The sequence below is a fragment of the Strongylocentrotus purpuratus genome, unplaced genomic scaffold (assembly GCF_000002235.5).
Source record: "Strongylocentrotus purpuratus isolate Spur 01 unplaced genomic scaffold, Spur_5.0 spur5_scaffold_19, whole genome shotgun sequence".
NCBI lineage: Eukaryota > Metazoa > Echinodermata > Echinoidea > Camarodonta > Strongylocentrotidae > Strongylocentrotus > Strongylocentrotus purpuratus.
This window is the reverse complement of record NW_022145604.1, coordinates 33,112,078-33,122,200: the sequence shown is the minus strand read 5'-3', so window position 1 is coordinate 33,122,200 and position 10,123 is coordinate 33,112,078. Positions and strand designations below refer to the sequence as shown.

The window sequence follows — 10,123 nt, the reverse complement described above, 5'->3', positions numbered from 1 at the left end:
TGGAGAGTTAGCTAGCGGAGAATAGGTGGTTTGGCTATTGTATCTGCGCCAGAATCAAATTGTGGCATCAGCGAACTGCAACGCAAACAAATGATAATTAAGATTTGGGTGAAGCAGAATTGCAAGAACGCAAAGTTGACTGGTTTTGTAAGTTTTTAAAGCTGATTTATGAATTGATATGAACAATAAATAATTCAAAATGGTGATGAGAAAGTGTTTTAGAATTCTGGTGGGGCGTTCCCGGCCAATATTCCCGATTGCGATGGGGATTTGTTTGGGAATCACGCTGAGTCTTCTTTGCTCCCCTCTGCTGGAAAGCAATTGTGGATTGGAGAATTTAGTTGCTGTCAGAACTGGCCGTAAAACTCACACAATATTCTATGGAACTGATGAACATGGGAATATGCTGAGTGAAGACGATTTTGAGCCTATTTTACGCGTGGAGGAAAATCCAACGGACAGAGTCGTCGAGAAACGACGTGTCGTCCGAACACGTTTCATAGCAACCGAGCTGGGCATCAAAGAAAAAATGTTTGTTGCGGTTGTGGTCTCCCGTGGTGAGATCCATTCGGAATCTATGACGGTTGGCATCAATAAAACTCTTGCTCATTTGGTGAATAAAATCGTCTTCTTCACCCGCACAACGCCAGACCCCATGCCAGCAGGAATGACTGTCGTCACTTTCGAAGGAGATCAAGCGATCATGCGAACATTCCAGATTTGGAAGTACATTTACGATCATTTCGGAAATGATTATGACTGGTTCTTTGTGATGTCAGATGACACTTACGTCTTTGGAGAAACTCTAATTGACTTTGTTAATCATATCAGTATTGGCAGAGATATCTACATGGGTATACCAACTCGTGAAGAAGACATGGAAATCACTTATTGTCACAAAGAATCTGGTAAATATTTGGCATGTTTGGAAACCCCAGCCCAGCATTCACATGTACTTCTTACCATCCCTCTTCTTTTTTTATATTTATTTGACAGGTCCTTTCCACAAGTTTTTAAAGCAGTCTATGAAAAATGTCAATTCCTTTGCCAAAGCAAAACTAGAGTCTAGATCTAGATCTAGATCTAGACCCTATGTAGGATTAGGAGTCTCTAACAAACAAAAAACAAAAAAAAAGCTATCATATTCTTAGACAGGATCGATTCAAAGCTGCATTTTACTAGAATGGCTGATGATGGGCCAATTTTTTTTATTTTTTTATTTTGTGGCAAGTGCAATGGGGCCCAGTAAAGGTACTTAATAAATTGCCTCATTCTACAGAAAACAAAATTAGATTGTTTTTTAATGTTTTGTTTGTCTTTATCAACAGATGCTGAAAGAATGAAGTTACCTGTATAATGTGTACAGTAGGCCTATGTGCTTAAAACTAAACAACAGAAATGAATGAATACATTGTAAAAAAAAAATGTATTTTTCACTGTAGATCTACATGAAGGTCCTCAGCTCTGTACATTTGTAAATTGTAAGTGACCCACCAGTTCATGAAATTAAGAATTGCTTACTTTTTGTTAATGCTGTATTTACACTTAACTTTACTTTACTTTAATTCAGGGATGCTATGACTACCTATGTATTAGAAGCCTGTTCACCCTTTCTTTCACACCTAGGTTACTTGGTTTCTAAGAATCTTCTGAATAAGGTTGGGGAGTACTGGGAGGAATGTATGCAGAAAGCTTGGAGTAGTCTGCCTGACCTGGAAGTAGCACGCTGCATCAAGGAACACAGTGGAGCGCACTGTGTAGACAACTATGAGGTACAGTATGAAAGACCTGGGGTCGTTTCACAAAGATCCTAAGTTGAAGTTATCTCTAACTTGGACTTAACAGTTTATGGAAAGCCATTAGCATTTTTGAAAATATTTTGTAAAAGTTATTGTAAAAGGCATAAAATGTTGAGTCAAATCATTGAGATTTCATGTTCTTGATGTGGAATTTATGAAAGTCTAAAATACCAGAGTTTTTTTTCTTTTGAATATATTTTATCTTAAGGCTACAAATGGCTCTCCATAATGTTCAAGTCCAACTTATAGTTAAGTTCGACTTAGGATATTTGTGAAACATAGCAGGGGGGGGGTGGTGTTTCATGAAGCTGTCATACATTAAAGTTCATCATTGTAGTGTTTACCATTGAAAACCATGATAATAGATTGTGTGTTTCAGGGGGATCTGTGAGAACTTGTAATTATAATGGTTCATGAAATGGTGCCTAACGCATAGCTTGATTGCGATGACCCTGTGTAGGAGCCACCTTGTTGCAACCAAAATGGCTTGGTAATGAAAAATGAAAAATTAATAAATAAAAATATACCAGTCTCATCATCATCATTAGTGATCTGTCAGTTTATGACAGGTTCAGTGACCCATTCAAAATTCTATATCAATTGTCTCTCCAAGTTTCTCTCCAAGTTCCTCGGTCTTGAGCCAACCGTTTCATCATTTCATACCCTGTTGCTTAATCCACATTATGTGATTACATCATCTAGAAAGCCTTATGGGTCTCATCACTCATTTAAAAAAAGAAATTTTGGGAGAAATGATCCTGTAATTTTTATTTGACTATGAAGCATTGTAAAAACCCAAAGCCACTGAATAAAAAGTTGTATAGCTCTTATGTTGTAGTATCATAATATTTACAAATAGGAAAGGGCCAAAGGGGGTGTATTATTTGAAGGGTACACTTGTTTTTACCAAAATTACATACATGAATGCGTATTGTCATTCTATTATGAAATGTTTGTTCTTTCCACACACAGGGAACAACCTTCAAGGCACTCAACTTTCAGGACAAGGTCTTGACTGCAAAAGACATAAAGGATAAGAAACTGAAGGAAGTTCTCACTGTGTTCCATGTGATGGATCAGCGCATCATCTACAAGCTACACAAATACTTCACTGAGGTATCCGTCAACCGGTCCTACGCTGAGATAGCTCGTCTGCAGCGTGACATCCAGGTGACCAGTCAGTATGCACCAGGAGGAAAGGCAAGCATCACATGGCCAATCGGTAGACAACCTCCCTTCAAGGCTCAGTCTAGATTTGATGTCTTTGGTTGGGAGTATTTCACCATGACTCACATCTACGCTATCACTGATATTGAGTCCAAGGTGCCTCTTACCGGAGCACATAAGCAGGACATTGATGAGATCGTCACAACAGCAATGGGGCAGCTCAATGATAAGTATGAGAAGGCATTCACGTTAGGTCGGTTGGTCAATGGATACAGGCGATTTGATCCTACGAGGGGGATGGAGTACACCTTGGATCTAGAACTCAAGATGACGGCTCAGAAGAAGACCATTCAGAAACGAGTCCATCTCTTGAGGCCTCTGAACAAGGTGGAAATCCTTCCTATGCCGTACGTCACAGAATACACCCAGGTGACCATCATTATACCTGTAGTGGCCAGTAAACAGGAGCAGGTCAAGACCTTCCTGGACATCTACACCAAGGTGTGTTTGGAATCCAAGGAGAAGGTAGCTCTCATGCTCATCTTCATCTACAACCCTGTCCAGGCACGCTCAATGGCTACTGATGATATCTTTGGCGTTGTCAAAGGTCATGTTTCATACCTTGAGAGGAAGTACACAGGTGCTCACATCTCCTGGTTGAGTGTGAAGACAACCATGCCATCTCTGATTGCACTCATGGATGTCATCTCCACCAAGTTTGCTTCAGATACCTTGTTTTACGTCACTAACGTCCACCTTGAGATCAACAATGACTTCTTGAATCGGGTTCGTATGAACACCATCGCAGGCTGGCAGGCATTCTTCCCCATCCCATTTGCTCAGTTCGACCCAGAGATCATCTATGCAGACTCTCCTAACCCTGGTACAATCGATATCAGCAAGCAGGTCGGTCGCTTCGATGACAGTTCCTACGAGCATGCAGCATTCTACAACTCAGACTACAAGACGGCTCGTAAGCTGTGGGACGAGAAGCATCCGGGTGTCGGGACGGACCACATCCAATCCGATGAGGATTTGTTCGATATGTTCTTGAACTGTAAGCTTCATGTCTTCAGAGCCGTAGATCCAGCCATGAAGCAACACTATCAGAAGAGAGTATGCAGACCGACCATGACAGAAGATCGCTATCACAGGTGTCTGGCCAGCAGAGCTGATGGCCTGGCATCAAGATCTCAGCTAGCTGTTCTGATATTCCAACAGCAACAGCAGCTGAAGCAGCAGCAAAGGTTGTGAATAGAATTTTAAAATTGCAATATTTAATGTTATTGTAAATAAGGAATTATAAAGATGTTCAACTCACCATCAACCACTGTCAAAAACATAATTTGGTTAGAGCATGCAAATGTTTGAATGTATGACTGTTTGGTTTTGTGTCCCTTATTGAGTCTGTACTATCACTGTATCAGTATATCACCAATGTTGTGCTTAAATCTTTGGACATGTCAATCTTCTTTCCCATCCCTGTGATGCCAGGGATGATGCTCAGGCTCCATTGTACAGTCAGTGTAAGGGGTTACAAATGATTTACTCAAGGTAAAATTAGTTTGGCACTAATCTAACCTCAAGTTTAAGTTTTTATGAAAGTATAGTACCATTTCATGTTGTTCTCTTTTCTTTGTTTTGCTTTAGAGAATTGAATAGAGGAAAAGAGCAATTGGTGCTTCTTTGTACAAATGTTCTCAAAATTTCAAGCAAAACTTGTCAGCAATGTCATGTTCGTGAAGAGGACTCCTGTATCAATTTTGAGCAAGGCATACAATGTATGCAGTTAACTCTGTTTAATTCAAGTCTGTTGTGACCACACAAAAATAATTTTACATACTGTATACACATTTTTACTTAGGAAGTGTAAATAAAAACTTTTGCATAGTGAAGATTTTCTTTTTTTTAATAATGATTCAATACTGAAAATTTGACTTGTGTGACTAACATTTTTGCTGAAGTTACTGTAGTTCCTTCTTGTAAGTCCCCATTGTCGGTTTGAAACAGAATGTACTCACTGTTTTATAAAAGTTATACAAGTGTAGACTAGGAGTTGATCTTGAGTTGAATATTTGACAAATATATTTATACCTACCGTATTACCTAACCTATCATTGGTCAGTAAGCTAATGCACATACTTGTAAATATCACAATGTTCTTAATAAATTATGACTGTTTTATATTATTGTAGTGTCACTCAGCAATCAATAATGTAAATTTTCCCTGTGATTGGACAACCGGTACCTTGATTTTTATACATAAAGTTCAACTGTGAAGGGGTCCTAGATCGGCTCGTCATCATGTACATTACATGTACATGTAGTATGCAAAACAAAACTTTGAGGCAATTGAATTGATGTTAAGGAAAGTGTTTTGGAGACCAGTGTATACAGTGTAAGGCAAGTTAGAGAGTCATTTTGATATGCACCCAATATCAGTGTGGTGTACGTTTGCTAATGAGTTGTATATCGGTTCATATAAATCAAGCCTGATAATTTCCTAATTTAAATCGGTTTCCTGATTTTTTTATCTCCAAAAATGGAAAGACAGTGATGTAAATCCAGTTTAAAAATAGGGGGGTGGGTAAGGTGCCATTTTTTTCATGACTTGCTTGAAAGCCTCGCGCATGCGCTCGAATCTAAAACCTTTTTTGTTTAACTCACTATCTCCCCTGATATAAATCTGTCACATGAGGCTGAATACCTGTTATCCTGTGAGTCAAAATAGCTGGCTGCATATTACAAAACAATATAATTATGCAAGGGTATTGAAGCATTGTTTCATATTCGATATGCTGTGCAAAAGCTGAATATTTATACATGAGCATTGAAAGTAACTTATTGACAATGACATGCAAACTGTTGACAAAGTTGCTTGTAACATACTGCAAATATGTTGTCCCTATGCATCTTTTAATATTCTAAATATTTTGTTATTTATTTATAAAAACTCAGTATGCAATATTATCTAATGCAGGTTTGATATAAATTGCTATAAATTATAGAAGCACTAGTAAAGCAAGCCAAAATAATTGCACTATTTCAATCTGTGTTGTGTTGTAGTACATGTACAGGGTAAGGCTTGTTACATGTAGGTAACCATTTTGAAGGGACTTGCATGTATATAAGCATTACTAGCTTTGAATTAGCAACACCTAATGATAATCCTCTGCAAACCAAGTCGATGTGCTGGTGCCCTTTTAATTAAGGCACTAATCTTCCTCCATAGTTGCTTACTTACAAGCATGTATACTGTAATTGCTTTCTTGGCAGTCAGTTTGAGTAAATCAACATCGCGTGATTGCAATTGAAGTAATGCAGTTTTGGTTTACAATTTAAGCATTAAAATTCATGTTATTTAAATGTGTAGTTTTCTACAAGTAATGTGTGTGGTATTTGATATGTTATACGTAATGTAGGCTACAAAATACAAATACATCATGTTTGTACCTGTACATAAATATATCATATTTTTACCTAGAGACTATTTCCTGTAGTAGGCTTTTTACATTTATCAATCACCAATAGACTTTAAGTGCATTTGCTCTCTATTTTTGTACATCTCAATCAGTGACTCAGATCTATGTTGTTTGATACCCAAAGCTTTCATCGCAACTCTTCTTATCATCATGTGTAATCCAATGTTGCTCTAGCTTTTAATGATGCAGATCATAGTGAAATGAAATTGTAATAAAATTGTGATAAAATTGAAGCGCTTTCGATTATCAATACTTTTGTAACTTTCTTAAAGCATTGTATTCCCCACTGATTGTTTAGGTCCATGTTTATGATTCCACGGGGGTGTTTCACAAAGATCATAAGTCGAACTTACCTCTAAGTTGGTAGCCTTAAAATAAAATATTTTCAAAAGCGAGAATTCAAGTATTTTAGACTTTTATCAATTCAACATCGAGAACATGAAATCTCCTTGATAATAGAAAATATGAGTGATTTGAATTAACATTTTATGCCTTTTAAAATAACTTTTACAAAAAATCTTGATATGCTAACGGCTTTCCATAATTTGTAAGTCCAACTTAGAGATAAGTTTGACTTAGGATCATTGTGAAACACCCCCAGACGGCAAAATCATGACCAACACCTTTGAAAGTTGAAACTCGCAAGCTTTTCTGAAGAATGCACTGTAGATGTGTATACTACATCACAATATACTAAGCAAGAGCAAGAGAGAGGAAGAAGGAGTGAGAAAGAGTAAAAGAAAGGAAGCCGAAGTGAGATGAGAGGAGGAGAGAAATAGAAGATGGAGTGGGGAAGGATAGGGTGATAAGTAGAGAGGGGCGAGAAAGGAGGAAGTGAGGGAAAAGAAAGAAAAAAGGAGGCAGTTACAACGAGAGATGGGGAGGGGAGATTCACAATGGAATACAATTGATGTACCTTTTCCCTTTTTTTTTCTCTCTCTATATAAATATGTTGTATCTTACTCAACTAATATTTACGAAAGCCCATTTCTGCCACTGAAAAATATATATACATACGTTTTCTTTGTGTTAATGTTTACTGGAAGAAAAAAAATTATGTACGCTGAGACGGAAGATAATAGTTGCCAACTTGAATATATCGAAAATAAATTGAATAAAATGGAATGGTCTTTATTTATTTTTTTACAGAGTGGTGTTTTTCTTTATTATTATGTTATTGTTTTGTTGTTGGGTGATCGTTATAAAATGAAGAGAAAACAAATCTTTAATTTCAGTCATAGTCGAGAAAGAGAGGGGAAATGTGTCTGGTGTAGCCACGGGAAGCAGGGTGGGGGCTCTGTATTAAATGAAGATAAAACAAAACTATAACCTTAGATCCTGTATTAGGCGAGCCCCCTTCCCCCATGGCTACGCCAATACTATTTCCTTACTCTTTCTCGACTATCATAGTATCATAATGATACTTCCGACTGAAATTACAGTTTTGTGTTCTCAGTCTTTACTCCCTTATAAATACCAGTGGCCACCGCAACAGCCCCTTCCTCGCTGGGTTCTTCCTCCGATACACCACGGCTTCGAAGCCGACTCTTTCATCCGAAGAACTGAAAATAGAAGAGAAAGAGACAAACATGCGAGACAGAGAAATGAGAGAGAGAGAGAGGGAGAGGAAGATTGTACAGAAAGGAGAGGGGGTAAGAGAAAGAGAGACTGGAGGAGGGGTCAGAATCGTAGACAGAGATAGGGAAGGGAGATAATATATAGAGAGAGAGAGAGAAGGGGGGATGATAGAGAGAGAGAGAAAGGGGGGGGGGTATAATACGCAAGAGAGATGAATACATAAGAGGTATTTTAAAAGACGGAGAGAGAATGTTAATCCTAAATCACACTGAAAAGCCTAAAATACAGAGTTATAATGTTGTATTCCCTTCTATTGGTTTAAAGATAATGTCTATTAAATATGTCACTGGTCCACTTTTGCATATTTACATATGATTATGATCGTGATGCATTTAATGTAAAACATTTTACAAGTAATTTCTCATGAAAACGTTCACGCTTTTTTTAACAGAGAAATAAGGTCGCGATTTGGATTTATGCTGGTTCCCGAGATGAATAAAAATTGTTACCAATAAACGTTGCAATAAAATAGTTCTGTTCATGTGATGATTGTGACAATCATAATTCATCATTGATAAATAAAGTTTAAATCTTCTCAAAACTTCATTTATCCATAATAATTGATCAATACAGAGGTGTTCAATAAAGATTGATCCATAAAGTTTTGAGAAATATTATCTATCGAGAATAAGTCCTTTTGTCCCAATCATTTAATGAATTCCAACTTTTTGGTGTAATGATATTAATCTCTAATGATAAATAACAGTATAAATCACATTATAATGAGGAGAATCTCAGATTTGCGAGACGTACTATAGCCCTTGTCTTGTCATTAATTAATGAAAGGGGTAAGGGTTGCAGCTCATCCTAGAACTTTGATATCATTAATAATAGTCGCCACATTATATTCGGGTCGGGCAGCTGTCAATTCATATTCGAGCAATACCCTTTTTGATGTATTATCTTGTATATTATGTGATGTCATTGTAATATTGTCCAATTCTTTATGTGTTCGCTTCGCTCGCTCCTACAATTTAGAAACTAGGAAGTTAAGATGCGGGCAAGAAAATTCAGCCCTATAACGAAGTGTTGCCCGTATACCTTTGCCAAGCAGCCCATGCATAATCGGGCCAAATTAGTCGGCATTACACTCAGTAATCCAATTATTACATGCATAACAAACAGGAAAGAAAGAAAACATATTACCCCCCCCCCCCCTTCCCCCTTCGTCGTTTTATTCACTTAATCTTCAAAACTCTCTTTTAACACGATACTATTATGACATCGAAGAGTTCGTTTTTTGAGGCAATTATCATGCAAAGCACGTTTAAGATTACTTAATTTTTATATTTTGAAGAGCGCCACCACATGTTTTTAATAATTGTGATTGCTGAAAGAGTTCTATATGAATAGTTACAATATTTCTTAAATTAGTTTGTGTGTTAGTGGTAGTGATGGTGTTGGTGTTGATGTTGGCAGTGTTGGTGGTAATAGTTTTGGTGTTGATGTTGTTGGTGGTGATAGTGGTGGTGTCAGTGGCGTACGCAGGATTTTTCAAGGGGGGGGGGGGGGGGGGGGTTTAAAATCGGGTCCAAAATTTCGCAACGACTCAGGAAAATTTGAAAATCGCGCCGGCCAAAAAGTCGCTCAGTGGGGGGGGGGGGGGGGGGGGGGGGGGGGGGGGGGGGGGGGGGGGGGTAAGAGGACACTTTTTTTTTGGGGGGGGGGGTCTCGAAATTTGAAAATTTGACATTTTGCTCCGTTGGGGGGGGGGGGGTAAGGTCACCTTTCTCAGTTCAGCCATGGGGGTAATTTTTTTTTTTAATAATTTAAAAAAAAAAAAAAAAAAAAAAAATCCAAAGGGGGGGGGGGGGTTTTAGGGATTTTTTAGGGGGTTTAAACACATAAAAATACCAAAGGGGGGTTTAACCCCTAAACACCCCCCCCCCCCCCCCCCTGCGTACGCGCCTGGGTGGTGTGATGATGGAGGTGGTGGTGGTGTTGGCAGTGTTGATGTTATTGTTGTTGTTGTTGTTGGTGGTGGTGGTGTTGGTGTCGGTGGTGGTGGTGGTATTGATGCTGGTGGTGGTAGTCCAG

General features: G+C 38.2%; 1 protein-coding gene across 1 annotated transcript; it reads left to right on the top strand.

The window, feature by feature from the left end:
* Positions 1 to 10: 10 nt before the first annotated feature.
* LOC578984 (chondroitin sulfate synthase 2) lies at positions 11 to 6,677 on the top strand. Its single transcript, XM_779119.5, has 3 exons — positions 11 to 908; positions 1,627 to 1,772; positions 2,772 to 6,677. Exons 1-3 carry the CDS (start codon positions 200 to 202, stop codon positions 4,218 to 4,220), a joined length of 2,304 nt encoding a protein of 767 aa, XP_784212.2. The 5' UTR covers positions 11 to 199; the 3' UTR covers positions 4,221 to 6,677.
* Positions 6,678 to 10,123: the final 3,446 nt, after the last annotated feature.